The sequence below is a fragment of the Sitophilus oryzae genome, unplaced genomic scaffold (assembly GCF_002938485.1).
Source record: "Sitophilus oryzae breed Bouriz unplaced genomic scaffold, Soryzae_2.0 scaffold_1393_pilon_pilon, whole genome shotgun sequence".
Lineage (NCBI taxonomy): Eukaryota > Metazoa > Arthropoda > Insecta > Coleoptera > Curculionidae > Sitophilus > Sitophilus oryzae.
The window spans coordinates 1,908,685-1,930,506 of record NW_022146052.1 but is presented as its reverse complement, the minus strand read 5'-3'; the positions used below and the strand labels follow the sequence as shown (position 1 = coordinate 1,930,506).

At 30.7% G+C, this 21,822-nt stretch overlaps 1 protein-coding gene across 1 annotated transcript; it reads left to right on the top strand.

Annotated features, from left to right (window-relative positions):
• The first annotated feature begins 702 nt into the window (after window positions 1-702).
• Window positions 703-21,039, top strand: LOC115875665 (zinc finger protein 184-like). Its single transcript, XM_030891196.1, has 6 exons — window positions 703-945; window positions 3,257-3,673; window positions 15,876-16,466; window positions 17,994-18,136; window positions 19,330-19,551; window positions 20,610-21,039. Exons 1-6 carry the CDS (start codon window positions 703-705, stop codon window positions 20,842-20,844), a joined length of 1,851 nt encoding a protein of 616 aa, XP_030747056.1. The 3' UTR covers window positions 20,845-21,039.
• The last annotated feature ends 783 nt before the right edge of the window (window positions 21,040-21,822 follow it).

The window sequence follows — 21,822 nt, the reverse complement described above, 5'->3', positions numbered from 1 at the left end:
AAACTCTTCCAAGAATTTACTTTTTAAGTATATAACAAAATTATAAATCTATATTTATTTATTAGTGCTTATAGAGGGTGGGTATTACATAAATGCACATATTTTTAGGGGTGGTAGATTTCGATTCTCATGAGTTTTTTTCGGGAAAACTTGTTTTTGAAAAGTCTATATTTTTCGAAAATTTGATAGGTAGTTTTTTTTTTATTTTTAGTTAAAAAAACATTATATCTTGGTAATATAGCAACATAGATAGTAGATTAAATTTAGAGAAAACAGAAAAATCTCCAGTAGTTCTCATTATTTAAGCAAAAAATATTCTTTTATATAAATTTAAAAAGCAAAACAACAACCGAATCAGAATGACGCAAGTACGGTATTAATTTTCGTTTTGGAACAGTTTGGAACTGGAACAGGTTTCTTGGAACAGGTATCTTTTGCAACTGGAACAGCTTGTACCTGTTATTAAAAATCGCTGTTCCGGCCATGACTACTATAAACCAATACATCGACGACCTTGAATGGCATTCAAAAAGCTATTACTTAACACCTATCATCTCTGTTCGTCATCTGATTTCACTCTCTCTAGTTTGTGTATAAATATTTTAATAATAAATATTGATTTATGTATACATACAAAGTGCTTTTAAAGTGAATGTTCTTAATTTAAAGATAATAATTTTTAAATAGACGAATCATCTCAATATGTTTTCTTTTTTTACAGTTCAATCAGATGAACCCATTCTTTCAAACAACTCGCTTCGACTGAAGACCTCTAATTCAGACTATAATCTATCCACTGCAGCAGATGTATCTTCCAGCGATGTGGGAATTCCCATTTTTAGATCGCGAAGTGCCGAAGAGACTGAAGCAGCTCATGATTTACTTTCTCTATCTCAAAGTTTACCACCTTTACCCTCGCCCAGTGTGGTTATGATACATCATACGGTAAGAATCGTACTTTTTATATTCTATGGAAATAAGATTTTTTTTTATGAAATTGAAATATCAAAGCTTTGAGTTGAAATGATTTGCTGATGACTGCAGCTAACTGTTCTAGTTTTCTAACATTCCGAGATTTTTTCACCTTGAATTTTTAACTTGGGTAAAATTTGACTTCGGCAATAATTTCCGTTTTGATTTATATTAAAAAGAACATCAGAAAATTTCACCTGTTCCTCTCGGGTCTCTTAAATTTGACATTTAAAATAATAAATGACTAAAAATTGGTTTCCTGGTTGAATTTCGAAAAAAATGTATTTGAAAAATTTGTTTATTTTTTAATTTCAGCAATCTAGATGAAATAAAATCGTTATTTTTAACCAGTATTAAAGCTTTGCAACAAAACTAGGAATACACCCTTTGCCTGAAGCAAACTGAAACGCTTCATGTATGAATAGGGTAAACCAACCAGTTATTGGCACTTTAAGAACATACGATTATATTTTATCTAACAGAATCTGTAAAAATATTTTTTCTTTATCCGGATTTTGTTAATCTACTCTACTAACATTTATTTTAGTCAAAATATATTTAGTTTTGTTTATTTTAAATCCAAAAATTTGTTTTTTTATTATTTTTGCAGTATTATTATTTTGCTAGTTATTGGCACACCTAGCTAATAATTGGCATTGCTATTTTGCTAGTAATTGGTACTTTAAACTAGTCATTGACACATATAATAGCTAGTTTTTGACACTTAGATTTTCTTTAGTTTTGACAAATAATTTAAGATAAATTTATTTTTATAGATCTTTATTGATATATATATATATATATATATATATATATATATATATATATATATATATATATATATATATATATATATATATATATATATATATATATATATATATATATATATATATATATATATATATATATATATATATATATATATATATATATATATATATATATATATATATATATATATATATATTTTTTCTTTGACCTCTCAATATATATTTTATTTAATTTTTTCTTGGCTTTAGGTCAGGTAAAAATGAGAAAAACGGTTTTTTTATATTAAATATTTCATTGACGTTTCGACCTAGTAGGGTCTTTATCAAAATTTATTACTAAAAAAAAATTATAGTCACATTATGAACGTACTAATTAAAAATAATAGTAATATATATATAAAAATTCTATTTTGTTACCTTGAACGTAGATTAATAAGTAAACAATCTACTAAGTTATTAATAAGTAAACAATCTACGTTCAAGGTAACAAAATAGAATTTTTATATATATATATATATATATATATATTACTATTACTTTTAATTAGTAGGTTCATAATGTGACTATACATTTTTTTTAGTAATAATTTTGATAAAGACCCTACTAGGTCGAAACGTCAATGAAATATTTAATATAAAAAAAACCGTTTTTCTCATTTTTACCTGACCTAAAGCCAAGAAAAAATTAAATATATATATATATATATATATATATATATATATATATATATATATATATATATATATATATATATATATATATATACATATATGGACATACATATTAAAGCTATACCTATACATCATACCAAATAAACTTTTAGTCACGTGATGAAGCTCGACCGGCCATCGTTGCTCACTTTTACATATTTTATTTTAGTCAAAATATTTTAATATTTTAGTACAAAAATTATCACAATAAATAACATGATAAATGAGTACATTTTAAAAATAAGGATCATTACTCCCTACATTTTTGCATAATTCAGATATCATATTAAAATTGATTGAATTATTGACACTAATCTTTAGTTTTATGTCGAAGGAAGCTAAAATTGAATTGATAGAAGGTTTAGTTTATTTGTAAGGCTTAGTTTATTTGTAAGTTCAATGCTAAAATTTTCCTATTTCCCTATATTCGGTACTTCCTAAAAATTAGTTAAATTTTGCCCTTCTTTACACCAACGTATCAAAACACAAAATTAAAAGCTTAAAATGAACATGACGATCTGACTCAATAAGTCCAGATTTATTTCCAAATATCATAAATTATAAAAATATGATATTCTGAAAAATATTTGCATAAAACCGACTGATAATAGGCTGAGTACCAGTAACTGGGTAGATTACCCTAGAGGAATGTTGCCTATATGAATTATTCCTATATGTCCGATTCCTGGAATGGAAACGCTACATATTGGAAATGATTCATGTATGATAATATACACTGATCTTTAACAAAAAAAAGTTTGATGTATGAGGATTCCAAAATGATTTTTATTTTTTTTACAGATTCCAACTGAAGATAATCCACCTTCTCCTAGTCATTGCTATAAACCACTATCCCCCGACGAAAAAAACACTACAATTCCCCACCACAGGGAAACCACCAATCAAGACCAAGCTGGAAAATGCTCAAGGGACCAATCAGATAATCACCTCAATTCCTACTCAAATATACATCAATCAGGCCAAAACAACTCCAACAGTGTCGTGGTTCAACGTAGAGAACCAGTTATTGTGGAAACGTCTACGGGAATACCGACTTCGGTAGTAGTGAGTAATACGCAGAATTACTCGCCGAATCAAGATACGCAGAATGTGTTGTACGTGGTACAGGTTCAAAACGAGCAGCAAGCTGAAATTTGTATACCTAGAGAAGAAGTCAGCTCAGTGAATGGAGTAAGTCTGGACACCAAAAAACCAAAGGTATGTCTAGTTAATATTTTTTACAACACTGAAATTTAACATTAATTACGCCTGGCCATTTAGATTATTATTAATATTTGAGTTAACATTTGATCATCAATAATGCCGGTTCAAACGTTTTAGTTTTTCTAGCCACTGAGTATGTTAGGTCCTATCCCTTCCTCCCATCCTTCATCCGAAAAAAAAAACTAAGTGGGTACGTACTTAGCGATCCAGAGTAACAGAGTACCTATAGTCCTCCATCACTCAGAGGTCGCTTTTGTCTACCAACTAACGACAGTTCTGTTGATTTACTTAGCCATTCAACATGAAGAAAAAAGTATGTTCTTTGAGTTCACAGTAAAATTGTCAAGTAAATGCGTCATTTGCTCACCAAACTGGACCCGTATTCTGTAACTTTGACATAAAAACGTTACGCTTTCAAAGCGGCGAGCGCAAGTATTCGATCAGCGAAACGCAAGGCAGTCGATTTTGGTATTCTCGTTGCCATGCGAATCGTGTTCTGGATACGCGTTGAGCACATATTGGCAATATCACAATTTCTAATGTAGGTAATAGTCAAAAGTTGATAACTGACGGATGTAAAAATGAAAAATGTCAATGTTACGTGAATTTCATAACCTATTGTTGAGTTATGTCAAGCTATTTTTCTATGGATATGTCATTATTCTTATTATACGAGGGAAGTGTTGAAGACGCTTGTCAGCATTTTCGATGTTTTGAACAATATTTATAGCTGCCAAGTCGAAAATTATCAATTATTTATTGAGGAATTTATAGAAGAAGTAGTAATTTTCACTAAAGAGCAAGAAAACGCAAAAAATCACAATTTCTTCGATTTTCACTGACAGTTCGACAAGCAAAACGATCCTTTAAGGCAACCGTTTTCAAAGCGCTCAGCGCAATCAGTAAAGACGTTAAGCGCATCAGACGAGAATACCGAAATCGTTAATTAAGTGCGCGCTCAGCGAAAATTAACGTCATATACGCTGAGCGTCTAAAAACGCTTAGCGTTTTCAAAGTTACAGAATACGGGCACTGTGGTCTTCTATCGGGATAATCTGTAGTTCATTATGTCATGCGTTTCGAGGTTTAAAAAAAAATGTTAAATATAAAAGTTATGGGGAAGGTTAAGGTACACATTTTAAAATTACTATAGAGTATACAGGGTCCTTCAAAAATGTGTGGCGAATATTACTATGTTTTTTTAAATGGAACACCCTATTTTTTATTTTATTTTTTAATTTTGCGTAAAATTTTATAGAGATATAGAAAAAGGCGTATGTATAGATATTTTAGTTAGATGCTACACGGTGTTCAAAATATATTTATGAATTTCAACTATTTAAAATTAAAGAATCTCAAATTTTTTAAATGGTACACTATATATTATCATTTTTCCTGATAGATTTTACAAAACTCTTCAACTTTTATTAAGTATGTCGTATACCTATTTTTGATATTTGCAAATTTATTCCAATTTTTTTCTATTTTTACCCATACTTTTAATACAATAATTACTCTATAGGATCAAAGTTGTCTGTAATCAAGTTAAGAACAAAACTTGAATTTTAGTTTAATTTGTTATAAGTATAAATGGTAGAGGTAGAGATAATAGTTACAGATTTTCCTGAAAATGAATTAGTCAATGTGACTAATATACACGAACAAGACAAGAAAATAGTATATTGTTTTATTAGGAGTAAAAATGACACTTTTTGTGGCGAGGCTGTACGTTTGACCAAGTCATTTTTGCTCCGAATTGAATATGCTATATTCCATAAACACCACAGAGAAATAACGCCACAAATAAATAATTTCTAAAACAATTTGAAAGTTCCAAATAATATATAAAGATTTAAAATAATACCTTGTATGTAATTATATATCGAGAAACTATGGTTAAGGTTGTTGAATTTGACATTTTATGTCAGTTTAATAATACGTTTTATAATCCGTCCGGTCCATCAAATTTTGAGCAAGTACCATGAGTTTATATGAACAATTTCACATGGGTCGCGTATGTTCCGTCCGTATGATTTTGTACGACGACTATCTTGAAAAAACTCGGACAAACGGCGCTGACGGTCCGCTCCATTTGAAAGCGCTGTTAGTTGATATGCTATGATAGATAAAAAGCTGATAGTCTATGATGAAAAAAATATTTTACTAATTTGTATGCTTTTTTTAGTAGAAAATTATTTATTTTTACAACGATACAATTCTTATCGATATTTTTTTATACCGAGTGCTCGAAAAGCAATTTTTTGTATAATATTAAAAAGGTTTGACCTCGGGTTTGACCTATTTTTTAATCTTATAATAATAAAAATATTTTGATTTTTAATCTAATATTGCTCAAAATATGTATACAAAAATATAAAATACAAATTGGCCATGATTCTTTTACCTAAAAAGCACTCCGCCTTAATTCATATTTAATGACGCTTGAAGATTTAAAAGATTTGCATTTAACCGCGAAATTAGAAGATTTCTTTGTGATAATTTTATTTCACGTTTTAAATGAGAAATACGAGTTTGTTTATAATTAACTTAACGTTTTCGTTGTTTTGTTTCCAAATTTTAACACAGAAACGGAATATCACTGTGGATATTTACTTCTGACCTAAATTTGAAAATAAATTTGATTCGATTGCTCATTCAATTTAATAGATCGTAAATAGACAATAATTTTGATAATATATATCTATTGTTTACCAAAGATGTAAGGTAAGTGTACCAGTAATCGGTATTGTACCAGTGTTTGTCACTTTCTTTGTTACATCACAGTGTTGCATTGGTTTCTGTTTCGGCATTACTTTTTGGTACGTGATTGTGATGATGTTGGTTCTTTAATGTGTATGTTAAGACATCCAAACTTTTAGGATAGATCAGTAAGTGTACAAATTTAAATTTAATTATGCATGTTTTATATTAAATTTTCTTGCGCTGATTACTAGGTCTAAAAGTGACCGTGTCCTGATAATCGGCACATATGATAAAAATGGGACCGCGATCCGTTTTAATTTTATCAGAGGAAATAATCTTAACTGATAATATATGAATAATATCGTAGATATAGATATTTCTTGCAACTATACTTTATGGATTAGGTATATCTTTCCGGAACTTATAATTATTGTAACTTTCAAAAAAGGAGATTCAGTAGAAAGTTAAATATTAGTTATTTAACTTAGCTAAACTGTAAAGCAAAATAAAATTTCGATGGCACAAAAAAACTTTAACAAACAATCAGAAGACAAAGCATATATTGGTTTCTAGTACTATCAACAAGCACGCTACAAGCACCTTTTGCATTTGGATTTCAAAAATGTACAATTCTGTTAAATAAGGTTGCTACATCAGTTTAGTGGCAAGATTATTACCGTAAGAGAGAGGAAGCCAAAGCGACGGCATAAAGAGAAAAAGACGAAAGGACTGAGAAGAAAAAGATATCGCGGAAATAAAAAAAGAGAAAAATAAAAAGTTTCGAGACTAACAAAAAAACGATAAGAGAATGCAAGAATTCAAGAGAACTGTTATTGTATAATATGGGACCCAGTGCGTGATATGGAAGGGCTCGGTGCACGAAAAATGAACTGTAGTAAAAAAGTGTTGAAAATGAAAGTTATTCATCTTAAGTAAATATTAATTTCATGTTTACTATAAATACAATATTACATTTAAATATGATGATTACTCGGACAACGGGACAATTGCATATAAGGAGTGGCTAATACCGAGGCAATTTGGACTACTGAAACTCAAAAATACGCCCTAGAATAATGAATTTGATATATCTGTTTACAAATGAAGTTATTACCAAGAGCAATATACCATATAATTACGAACGCATTACGATTACATACGCATTACAGATTTTTCTTAATGTGACGAGCATTGGTACAGTTGTACAGATATAGGAAGAGACTTGGGGATAGCACCGGTCGCGTGTTATTTTATATTTATCACGTCTCTAGCTATACTTGTTAAGTTGTACATTCTAAAACTCATAAATTTTAGCCTCATCATTGGGAGTTCGGAACTATAAGCTGGATTTATAAACTCGGCAGTTGAAGTTCAGTTGAGGTTCAGTTGACGTTCAAAACATTCAACACTATGAAATGAATGCGCGCATTTATAAAGTAGGCACTTTGTTTTACCTTCAGGGGAGTTCAGAGATGGTCAATATTTAAGTCGACAGTTCGCGACGTTCATCAGTAGGAACGGCAGACAATGAGCCTGTCGATCACGTGAAACACAGAAAAGAGATGCATTGAAAAATGACCCTTATTCTTGTTTCATTATTTCTATTTTGGTAATTAATTTTTATATTTCGCACAATGTTGGATTATTATGTTTGAACTTTGAAAAATATCGAAAGTATTTTTAAATCGAAAGAAAAACGTTCGAAATTTTCACAATTCCAAACCAAACCTACAATCTAAACTGACAGTTTATAATTGGAAAAATGTTGAGCCTCAACTGCCGCGAACATCCAACTTCAACTGAACATCAACTCCCGTTTATAAATCCAGCTTAAGAGATACGAGATCGGTTCAATGGAGACAAAGTTGCGCAATAGGGATGCCTCCATGTTCAAAATTCCACCTTAAATGTATAAAAATTCCGAATATTTCCGAAGATTTTTTGAAAAAAAAAACGAATACTCGCGATTTTACTTTTCATTTTTTATGACTCTATTTGAATAGTTATTGCAAAATAAATACTACAATATCATCGCTACTTTTTTTGTTGTACACAAGATAGTGTTATCAGATTATCAAACCCAGGTTTCGTTTTGGAGCTGCCATCATCAACGTTCTTTTTTAAACACGTCCCTGGATTTTTTATTATTTAAGAATTTTAAGAGCTATTCCTAATTCCTAAAACCAATGATTTTCAATAACACCAATGATGAAGCTCGAATGTGAAACGAATTTTGTGTAATAACATTTTATTTACATTACGTTTTTTTAATAATATTGTTTCATTTTTAACTATTCAAATTTATCATAATAACTTAGAGAAAAATAAAATACTTTCTGATACAAATCCAATTCTAGAAAGGGCCACGGCCCAGCTACGCCAAAAAACTGGTTCCTGATAGGTCACCGGAGTTAAGCGACGTTAGACAATGCAAGTGGTTTGACGGGCGACCGACTGGAAACTCCGTCGTGTTGGCGTTCCAAGGCAAGAGTGTACAATCTATTGAAACACACTAATCATTCAAGCCGCGCCGAGGCCGGATGAAATCGGATTTCTCGTGAGAAAGAGTCGATTTAGACATTCGACAAATCGGTAGATCATTGATAATGATATGGTCGAGAACCACGGTTTCGATTCCGAAACCAAACAAAGTAGGTCCCGCTCAGATTAATCTTACAAGCAAAAAGAAGAGTTAATTTAAAATACTTTACATTATATTATATTCTAGAAACTTTTTACTTTCTTTCTATTTATAAATAGGAATTATGATCAACTGGCATGTTAAAGACTACTTTGACACATTTCCTGTAATTTTATAGTACTAGTAAGTTACCTTGTATAAACTAAGAGTTATTTTTTTAAACATCACTGCGTTGGGCCAAAGGTATCTCAAAGCCTCTCGTCGTCTTAGGAAACAAAAACACAAAGAAAAAGAAAAAAATTATTAAAACTATCTAAATAGAACTATTCAAAAATACTTTAGTTTTATAGATATGTCAATTATAAACCCTTGGCGTTCTGTTAAAATGATATAATATTATATAATATATAATTAAGTTTTTTTGCTTCTGATGTCCGGGAGGAAATATACCTCTTCAAACGGTCGGTTTGTCGCTCATTTTTGTCGGTTAGGCAAATGTCTTTTACTAGTAAAATTCCACTGACAAATTGTTCTCCGTTGGATCAACGCAGTCGTTCGTTTAAGAAAAAATGCCTTTTTTTTCAAATATCACAAAAGTATTAATATTTGCGACATGGTTGACAATATGTAAAAGTCATTTTAACGCCTAGGCACAAAAGTACGAAAATATATTATGAACTCACATAAAGTGTCAAATTCAACGAGGGTAATCATAGTTTCTCGATATATAATTACTTAAAAGGTATTACTTTTAAATCTTTTATATTATTTGGAACGTTTGAAATTGCTAAAAAAATTATTTGTTGCGTTTGAAAAAAATAACATACATTCGGAGTAAAAATTACTTTTTGGGCTCTCCTGTATATCGTAAACAACGCTTCTCCGTCAAAGGTAAAGCCTCGCCACAAGAAGTGTCATTTTTACTCCTTATAAAGCAATATACTATTTTTTATTTTGTATATTTTCGAAAAGTGTCGAAAAAAAACTAGAATTTTTCGGTCATTGGTAAAATATCGACTAGAAATCACATTGAATATCTAATTTAAATTATTTTCTTAATCCAAGATTAAGCAAACAAAATACGCCGTTTTCTAAATCAAGGGACAAATATAGTTCTATTTTTTATTGATTTTAGAATATAGAACTTTAATATTCATGTAAATGTTTGATGCTTTCTATTTTATATTCCAGAATAGATTTAATGGGATCGGCGTAATATGAAAATGCATAAAAATTATATAGTGTATTTTATAGGAACATTAAAAAAATAAACTTAATCGTAAAATCTTGTAATAATACGTTTTATGGTTCGGAATAAGTGTATATTGTTTTATTTCGGCTTAAATATTATTTTGATGGCATTTATTTAAACTCCACAAATGTAGCATTATTTATTTCATAGTTCTACATTTAAAAATACTAGTCACAATGAAATCAAACTAATTTATTGAATGAAAATCTAATGAAACCATAAATAATAAAAAAATATCCAAATAATAACGTTTTTAACATGATAACATTTCTCTTAGAAAACCCTATTTTGGTGTATTTATTTAAAGAAAAGTCTTATTCAACGTGCTTAAAAGAAAACACAATTTTCTTCATGTTCATTGAAGCGTTATTCACTTTGACACATCTGATGTCTGAATCATTGTGTTAAAATATTTCTGCTCCGGTGGAATACAGGGCCGTATTGCTTAGCAATTTTAGATATTTTTTATTTATTACATTGAACTTTTAAAAAAATGATTTTTTTTTTATTTTATCTTTGAATAAAAATATTAAGGAAGGAGTGTAATCACAAAAATCTACTTCTTTCTAGGCCACTATTATTGACACTTCTGTTTGATGTTTAAAAAAAAAGATTTTATTCATCAAAGAGAGTTTTACAATATCATGTTTAATATAATTACTATTGATATCGTACAAAAAGACAAAAACCGGCGAAGTTTAGTCTATGTCTAAGTATAATTATTTTGAGATGACAATCATCATCATCATGCTGGACGTAGGCCTCCCTCAAATCTTTCCGCTCTTCTTGGTCTGTGCTACTTGGATCCAGTTTCCCCTAAATCTCTTTAAGTCATCTGTCCATCTTGTCGGAGGTCTGCCTCTGTTTCTGAGAGCAACCTGTCTTGTCTTGACAGGAGTTGACAAAGATAATAATAAAAATTAAACAGTAAATATAATTTTGAATTTTTGAGAACGTCAGGACAACCAGTATATCATGCAGCAACACCCCAATTATATTCACCCAGCAAATACTTCTTTAGTGGTTTAAATAAAAAATATCATTTAATATATAAAATTCTCGTGTCACAGTTTTTGTTACCATACTCCTCCGAAACGGCTTAACCGATTTTGATGAAATTTTATATGTATATTCAGTGGATATGAGAATAGGTTGTTATCTATTTTTTATACCACGTGATAAGGGTGGTCCACCTCAATTTTTTTCTTATTTTTTAAACAAACATTTCTATTTTATTTTTTTGTATTTGTATGTGTCGTTAAAAAATACATACAACCCTAAATTTTGACACTTCTACCATAAACCCCTATTTTTTAATAGCGATATTAGTAATTCAATCATTTTCAACCCTGGTCGATAATTGATCAACTATCACTATTACATCCCTATCACATCATATCATTCTTCTTGCACTCATATATACCACATCCTCACATACTGACAATAAGTTAATCATTTTTGAAGTGAAACTTCTTTACGCGGAATAGGAAATTCAAGGCGGAAATTCAAGGCCGCGACACACGAGCTAGGAACACGCGTCACAAAAGTGGTAACGATCGAAAAAGTGGTAAGCCAATGAGGAAGTTAAGATGGGTCTTTGGAGCGTCGTAGCTCCGGCCCTTTGTGAGCTAGGGGGCTGAAACTCTGGAATGTATGATATTTTGTTTTCATGATATTTTGACGAAATTTCGTGCACTATGAAACTCCATCAATAGCGAAAAAATCGTCCTATTTAAATAAGATTTGGTATGTCCATAGATTGCACCAAGGCCAACTTGACCGTGTCGCCACGTCCCGTGTCACTGTGACAGTTAGTTTTGATGTAATAAACGTCAAAAGTAGATGTCGTCCGATCGCGACCAAATTTGGTGTGTAGGCTATGTGAGCGACGCTGCACACGCTCCTACCTTGCAAAATTGGATACGCCCGCCGTTTCGTTTACACATCTTCATCAGGCTGAGACGGACAGAGAGTCGGACAGACAGACAGAGAGACGGACATAGCAACGGAAATATGCGCACGTAGAGCAAACATAATTTTTTTTTCTAATAAATAATCCTAGGAATAATTTATATGACAAAACAACGTTTACCGAGTCAGCAAGTCTTAATATATTATTTGTATTTGTTTTGAAACACGTTGCGTGATGTGCAGAATTTTATATCCATAAAACAATCTCGACTTTTAGAATTTTCGTCTTTTTACAAAATGGTGCGGAATTTCGTTTTGCAAAATATACGGAGCGATCTGCAATGATTGAAATAATTGACTATTCTGAATGGCTCATTTGGTTGGCAATAATTTTAATAAATTCGAACATTTATCGGCTGTTTTCACTAGCGTCAAGACAAACCAAATATTTAATAGTATACATACCTACATACTGCCATTACTCGCCGACGAGTAGGTATTTGACACGCATCAGAAGATGGCTACGCAAGGCGTTTGTTATCTCTCTACCGCATTCCGGACATTCAAAAACTCATTGCTTTGTTGCCTCTTTACTTTTTAGTTGTCCCTGTTAACTGAGTTTACAATTCTTCTCCATTGCGTTCTATTGTGCGCTGCTTCTTCCCATTCATTCTGCATGCTTATCCCCTAAGTTTTTGTAGAAAATATCCTTGTACACCTGCTTTATGTGCGAATTTATTTAAAAAATACGTACGCATATCCTTGTACCTTTTGAGTTGTCCAACCCGGTTTCCTCTTACCGTCTACAAGCACACCGTAAAGCAGATATGTTGGTATTATGTTGGCGGTTTTCTTGCATTCTGCATACGTGACCAGCCCATCTTAAGCGGGATTTTGTAATCATGACTTCAATGCTTTCTCAGCTAACTTTTTCAAGGACTGATACGTTTGAGACATGATAGAACCATTTGATTCTTAAGAGTTATCTAATGTGTGTCTGTTGCAAATTTTTAATGCGCTCATGTGTCGGCCGTACGGGACCCAGGTTTCGGTTCCATATAACATGGTGGGGATTATTATTGCTCGGTAAGCTGCAAGTTTCGTTTTTGTGCTCAAGTCATGATTGTAGAAAACCCTGTCTGTTAATTTCCAGAATGCTCTTGAGGCGATGCTAATCCTGTGCTGAATTTCAGAATCGCTATTGGTCTTTTCGGAAATCATACTGCCGAGGTAATTGAATTCTGCTACAGATTTCAATAGTTCTCCGATTTTTATAGCGTTGTTGTGATCTTCCGGGGAAGTGCACATGATTTTAATTTTGTCGATGTTCAGCTTAAGGCCCAAAGCCTCGTATGCCCAGCTATATGTGTTCAACATTTCTTGTAATTGCTGTAACGTTTTTGCAACTAGAGCGCAGTCATCAGTGTATTAAAGTTTTGTGATGAATTTTGTACGTGTTTTTGCCCTGAGTTTCTTTTATGTTGAACAGACCGCCGTATCTGTATCTAATGCCACCATTTGCTGTCCACTGTAATGGAGAGCGCTGCCATGAAAAATATTATTATTAGTAGACACACAATTAGTTTAGTTCAGTTTATTTATTAGTAATAGCATACAAGAGAAGTTTTTGTATAAAAGTAATTATTAATTAATAATTAATTGGAATCTTTATTTATTGCCGATATTTAAATTTGTTTTCCATAATAATGTGACCCTGATCAAAACGAGATAAGAAATTTTAATCTTTTTTAAAATTTAATCTCAAGATTTTTTCAATTGTTGGATGAGTTTAAGTTGGATAAGTAATTGCTGCTAAGTGTAATAGCATTAGTACCAATCATCCTGTAATACAGTATCTTCCTCTAATACGAGATAAGCCATTACATACCAATCATCCTCTAATACAGTATCTTCCTCTAATACGAGATAAACCATTACATATTTGAATGAAATATGTAATGGCTTATGAAATATTACATAATTGCCAACTACATATTTGAATAAATTTTGAATGCTCACGTTCATAATAGTGTTGAAGCCGGTCCTGCGTAACTCTTTCTCTGTCACCAGCCGACCCAAATCTGCATTCGGAATCTTGACGTGAGTCTATCGAAATAAAATAAAAAAGGGGTAAAACTAAAAGAAAAAAACGAGAAAAAGTGGCTTCCAATTTTATCGAACAAATTGAGCCGGCCGCTACCGATAACTTTTTAATATTGTTTCAACTAAATTAACGTGTCAAAAAATTGTAAATGTTATTTGCACTGATTCCGATCTCAGCGCGTTTTTAATTAAAACTTTTTTCGGGATATGGAGAACTAGATTTCAATTGGACGATAAAGTAAATTAATTAAATATATTTTTTATGAAGCGAAATGAAATAATATAGGTCGATGTTTAATTAATCTTATTATTGGAACTCAAATTTAGAATGTTGAAAATACTCGAGTTGATAGGAGGACTAAATGATATCTAAAAATATAATAGTCTGTAAAAAATATCTCTACTGAAGAAGTGGACAAAGATTGAACGAATCGTTCATTTGAACGAGCAATAAAAATGAATAGTTAGATTCGATTCACCGTTTAGAATACGGTTCGTTCAACTGAATCGTGGCCAGCACGGTGTTGTGTTATTATTCAGAACACAGAGAGAAAGAACCAACCACTCGGTTTGAATAAACCAGAAGTAAACACAAAACTTAAAATTAAGTAAACTTTTATTGAAAAACGGCAGACAAACTATAAACTACAACAAGCTGTGCTACAAGTATAGATTATTTGTCCCATATATGACAAACGATATATTCAGAACATGATACAAAGAGAAGATTTGTTGTTTTCTTTGTGTCATGTATACATAATGCTGCCAGCAATACGAATTGTCTGGTTATCTACACACGGATTCATAAAATTTGAACGTAAAAAAGAGTCGTAAGAATATAATCGGATCACAATGCGACTCGTTCGTTTCTACGACTCGTTCCAATTCAATCCTTCAACTGTTCCTCTCAAATTCATCCTGTTCCTCTCAAATCCTTCAACGAGAATTGATTCATTGCTTACAAAACGGTTGGTTCAACTGAATAGTAGCCAGAACGGACCTATAAAATTTCTGTAAGAATTCAGTCGGATCACAATGTGACTCGTTAGTTTCTACAGCTCGTTTGTTCAAAGAATCGTGAGAATTGATTTATTGATTAGAATACTGTTCGTTTAGAAAATAAATATTAGAATTATGTACTATGAGCTTGGGTACCCAAACGTTTTTAATATAGGTACTAATAATGATATAAATATAGATAAGTAATTATTATCTTAGTAATAAAATATTATGTTCTATTATACCAAATTTATATATCAGCAATAAAATAAACTATAATTTAACGCCGTCTTCCTAATTATGGAGAATGCGTATTTATGTAGTGACATATTATATCGAGTATATTATGATCAAGAGACTCGAACAAAAGCCCTACCAGGTGCGTCAAATGATTTATTTTTTCAGATTAAAAAAACAAGATTTGGCATGTTAGTATATAACATAAATTAGAACTATTATATATAACAGAAGAACTTACATATATATAACATACTGCAAGAACCTTTCACTTTTTATTTATAAAATACCTACTTTACTTTACTACCGAAATAAAATACATTATTTACCTGATTATTTTTCTATTACAGATATTTATCCAAAAAGATGTTCTACTTACATCCAGACAACATCAACTACCTGAAACAGCAGTAACCTTGGAAGATTCCGGCGATCTTATAATTTTACCATTATCACCTGAGCCCGATATTCCACTAGGACCAAAAGAGTATATCTCAGAAACTGGTACTCATAAACCTCCACAACTTACTGTAGGCGGAAGGATCTCTAATTTAGATGTAACATATAACTCTGAAATAGATCAAAGAGAATCAGGATGGACGCATTTGAAGAAAGGCGTTAAAAGAACTTCTTCAAGAGTTTCTTCTAATTCTGAGTCAGAAGACACAATCATTGATATCGACAATATTACTCAAAATAGTTCTTTATGTGAAAATGATGGTCAAAATGAGAGTTTTGAAGGTTCAACATTTTTGCAAACGGTATCGAATAAAAATACTGCTTTGTTAATGGATATACCAGACAGAAGGAGAAAAAGGGCTAAAACTACTGATAACTCTATAAAAACTAAAAATGATTATGACGAAGAAGCATACCAAGTTAACAACACTACCAAAGAAAATATTACAGATTCCAGTCCAACCACTAATAGCAGTAAAACTGTAAGTTTATATAAACTAATAGACAGATGAAATGTGTCACTATAATGTGTCCTACTTTTTGTGATCACATATTTTTATCCGCTTAATGGATTTAAAACAAAATCACTAACGCGTTGCCACACTTATTGACTATACTGTTTTTTTAACAAACTTTCATTTTCCTTATAATTTAATTTAATATTCAGTATAAAAAAAAGGTTAATTCCAATTGTGATACCGATTTTTTTACACGAAGGTAACGGATATTCTTTTTTTGTACATTTTTTTCTTTCTTGTTTTTTATATTTAAATATTTTAAAGTTAATCCACTTTTTTCTAAAACATTATATTTTATGTATACCTACTTATTCATACAGGTCTACTTGATGGATGCTTACTGAAAATCAATTAATAGGTATTGATAAAATCAATGTATGTCAGAGTACTGTTTAGTATTTATATTAAGGATTGAAATGGATATAATTCTGTCATAATACCAAGGTTCTTCCGAGATCAACTGAACCAAGCAATTCGTGTGATACAAACGGACTAGCATCAAAGGGAGGTAGCCAGTTTTTTAAATTCAAAAATTTTCAATAATTCTTTTGTCATCAATGATATTGCACGAATGGTTTCGCTGACATGTTCTCCTGATTTTAATTCTATTGAACATATCTGGAATATGCTGGGCAGACCATAGATGGCTCTATATGGTGGCCTAGGTCCTAGGTTCCTATATAACCACCTATGATGATGTTTCTAAGGCCAGCATTACACTATTAAATTTCTTTATCAAAGATCTTTTATAAAAGAAAAAATTGACATTGTCAATATGTGTTAATAATATTTTATAAAATCACACATATAGCACTTTCAAATTCTGTGATAAAAAAATCTTTGACAAAGAGGTTTGATAGTATAATACTGGCCTAAGGCATGCCGTTTTTGAAAACCGATAAAATTGTGATATTGATCCAAACAATCACATTTTGTGTAAAGTTGGTTCCCTCAAAAAATTCTAGATCCTCTACTAGAGCAAAACAACTAAAGCTCGACCTGGAATAGCGAATATGGATCATCTAACGTGTTTTGGAAGAGTTGCCATTAATTGAACAAGAAAAAATAAATCACTGCATTTCAAGCATGGGTAGGCGATGTGTTGCTATATTAAGATCACAGGGCAGGGAGGCCAACATGTTACTAAATCTTTAATTATTTATTTGCTAACTAGTACCATCATGGGTAAAGTCAAAATTGCTTAGATGAATCTGGCAAAACGGGAGAACAGCTTAAATTTTAGTTAAAAAATTATTTCTTTTTCCTGTATATTAAATTAAATTCACAAAAAATTAAACTTTTCTACGCAGCTGTGTAATCAATTAGTAGGGCTATTCGCCAGTGAAATAATTTTAGAAGTCCATTAAGCGGATCAGAAAATTATGTGTCACAAAAAGTAGCACAAGTTTTGTTTTTCCCAGTTTCGGATGTCTGTCAATGTATAACATCTTAATTGATTTCTTTTTATTAAAAATCTATATTTTGTTTCAGAAATTTTACAAGGTTATAGAAGAAGATATTGAAGATGATATTGATCCACCTGAATCAGATAAGTCAACGAAATTCATATGTAATGAGTGTGGAAAATGTTATGCTACGTCAAGTAATCTCTCAAGGCATAAACAAACTCACAGGTGATATAAATTTAACGTATTTTAAAGTAATTTATTAACTTTAAATATTACTAGGTAACTCTTGGTTTGGATAGGTTAGGTTGTTTTGGTGTATTGTGGTGAATTACTGTTTTATTTTGCTGTTGTAACACCAAATATTTCAACAACCAACTATAATGAAACTAAAAGAATTCCGGATTTCCATTAACTTTATTTATTTTGTTTACACAACGTTTCAACGATTAGTTCACATTTGATAACGGTCAGTGATATTTCTGACCGAAACGTTGTATTAGCAAAATAAATAAAGACAATGGAAGTTCGAAATTATTTTAGTTTCATTACTGAATTATTGTCTACCACACCCAACTGTAACAGTAAGATTAGATTATTTTTTTTTCGAGGAGGTTATCGACCAGATCCACTGCGACCATTTCAGGTATTTTGTAGTCTTCTTCTAAGCCATGAGTTACATTTTCCATCTTTTTCAACAACTTGAAGACTGAAACATCCATATAGCTCAATGTCATTGACCTATCATAGCCTAATATCACACTGACAAAAAATGTGTTGTGTCGTTTCTTTTGCCATCAGATCTGCCGTACATTTCGGCAAATGTTCTTTGATGACATTTTCTTCTGTCTCAGCTCTAGTGAATTTATCCACCAACTACTCTTTTGTCACTTCTTTGTGACACATTTTTCAGTTCCGCAGAAGTGTTCTAGGTGTAATAGCATTGATGAGCTTGGTCATTTCATCTAATTTTTTTGTTACCTTGTAAGCCTCCTACCCTGAGACTCATACTAACGTAACGTTGCTATGCTCACCCAATGTATTTAGAGCACGTACACAATTCTACATTAGTCTAGAATTGACATTTGTGAAACCGGCTACTTGGCTATCTGTGAAGATGGCAACTGAACGATGTTGTTCTTTCTTGTGTTATTATTTCTTCTACACAATAATAGATTGCCGTTATTTCGGCCTGGAAATTTGTGACATTATTTGATAGGCTTACGGGGAAAGCTATTCCTTGTTTCGGCCCTTCTATTCCAGCTCATATACCATTTATCCAGTCTTCCCTACCTGATACTATATTTAATTTACAAAGTTAAATATCCTACCTATATTTAACTTTGTAAAAGCTGCGTTAGTGTAAAACGTAATAGTATGTGTAACATATATGGTGAAACTTTTTTATGTTTTTTTTGCAGGAGTTTGGACTCAAAATCAGCCAAAAAATGCAAAACGTGTGGTAAGGCCTACGTTTCAATGCCGGCTCTAGCAATGCACCTGCTCACCCATAAACTTTCACACGCCTGTGGAATTTGCGGCAAGCAATTTTCCAGGCCCTGGCTACTTCAGGGCCATCTTAGATCTCACACCGGTGAAAAACCGTACGGCTGTGCTCATTGTGGAAAAGCATTCGCAGATAGGTAAGTAAAAACATGATTCCTTTTTTTTTTCTTTCATTTTTTTATTAAATGTTGCATTAACTGATATATAATAACTATCTTTTATAAAACGTATAATTTCTATAGATGTTTCTATATACTATATTTAATTAATAAAGAAATCGGTAAAATTAAACACAAAAATAATATTTAGAATGCAGATAATATTTATTTTTAAGCATTCTTGTGCGTATTTATTAGAGCTAAACATTTTATAACATTACTGATAAACGTTTTGTCAAGTTATTTGCTTTTAATGCGCAAAGAACTAATAAATTTGTTTTTTATTTAAATTTAAGTTATAATTGGAATTTCATCGCGTGTTTCTAGTTGAAAAGAAATCATTTTTTGTCATTTCTATATTCAGACAGTTTTATTTTAAAAATATGAATTGTCATCACACTAATTAGAATTTTACTATTAGCTATTCCATAAAAGAAATAAAATACCGATATACCGAGTGAGACCCAAATAGGTGCAAATATTTTCAGGGTCGGTAAATGTCGAAAAAAAACATATTTTCTCTTTACCGTTTTTCAAATAAGTCCAAAATAACCGAGATATTTTACTTTGAAAATTAAAAAAAATATATTTTTCGCTTACATTTTCTGGAATTTATTTCTTGTAAATTTAATCTTTTACCTATGTTACTATATGATAAAGATATTAGGTTTTTTAACTAAAAATTTAAAAAAATCCAATTTTTTTTTGAAAAAAATTCAAATTAAAAAAAAATTGCGAAAAACACATCATAGATATGTTTCTCGGGTCAAAATATGGCACCTCTAAAAATATTTGTACTAATTTAAGACACACCCTGTATATCAAGTTTTTTATGATTATGATTTTTTACTTATTTTTTTTAAATATTTTTGTAATAGTAGTTTTGATTTAAAAACAATGGAAATATTTATTTTTATTTAAGTTAAAACAATATTTTACACTCGAGTGCATGAATTCAGTCTATTTTATATTTTCATAACTTATTAGCATCGGATGCACATTTAGTTGATATTGCTCAGTTACGAATTTTGTTACAGGTCCAACTTAAGAGCCCACATGCAAACTCATTCGAATGAAAAGAGATTCGAATGCCCCAATTGTTACAAAACTTTTGCTCTAAAATCATACTTAAACAAACATTTAGAAGCAACGTGCATTCATTGGGCTAGTCCAGTCAATGCACAGAAATCTCGCAAAGATTCTGTTAAAAAGAACGCAGAAACTCAAACTATTACTGTCGATGATACAACATTTTCAATAATAGTTGATTAAAAGTTTTAAAAAAATCAAAACAACATTTTGTTACTTTACCATTACCATATACGGACATAGTTTACATTCATCTAAATAAAAAACGTTATTTAATTTCAAATTTTTGCTCAAAAAGGTTATATTAAACATGTTCAACTTTATTAAATTATGTTCACTTGATATAGCTTTGCGTGCTTAGTCAAGTCAAAGGGCAGATTTCAGAAAGACCTAACCTTTTTTAAGAAGAATATTAATATTTCCTTAAATTCAAATAAATCTTAAATATGTCGAAAGAATTTTTAATATAACTATCCGGATGCAATTTTATTTATTTTAATTTAGACTGAAAGAGTATACGTTTGAAGAATTCTTTGATATTATACAGGGGAGGTTTTCTTAAAGTGCTACAAAGTGATATTTCATAAATGGTAATAAAATATTTCAAATAAGTATCAGTGTATTTCTGGCGAGTTCATTAATTGAAAAGAATTTTTGTTTGTTTTTTTTCGCCTCTAATTTATTTGTTAGTGGTATTTTACTAGTAAAACAAATTTGCCTAACTGGCAAAAAATGTATAACCGTTTAAAAAAAACACAAAGAGCATAGAAAACACTTTTTAAAATATCTAAACACAACTATTCAAGAAAACCAGTTTTCTAACAGATGTCTGTTATAGAACAGTTGAAGTTTGGTTAGCTGATGAAAATTACATTATATGAAATCAAACTTCATATTAACAATTACTATCTGATAACAATTAGTTAATTAATTAAATCAATAAGCTATAATCTCTCTGTATATGATTATTTTTGTATATTTTTAATTTCTATTTATGTTATGTTATGTTCTCGGGTTTTTCAACATAATTATTCGTGCATTGTTAAATTCTGCTCTGTGTTCTGTGTCCCATGAATGCTGAAAAATCTTAGATTTGCCAAAATTACCCTTCTAAATAATCTTTATGTTCTTTCATTCAGACATTTAACGGTCTGGATATTT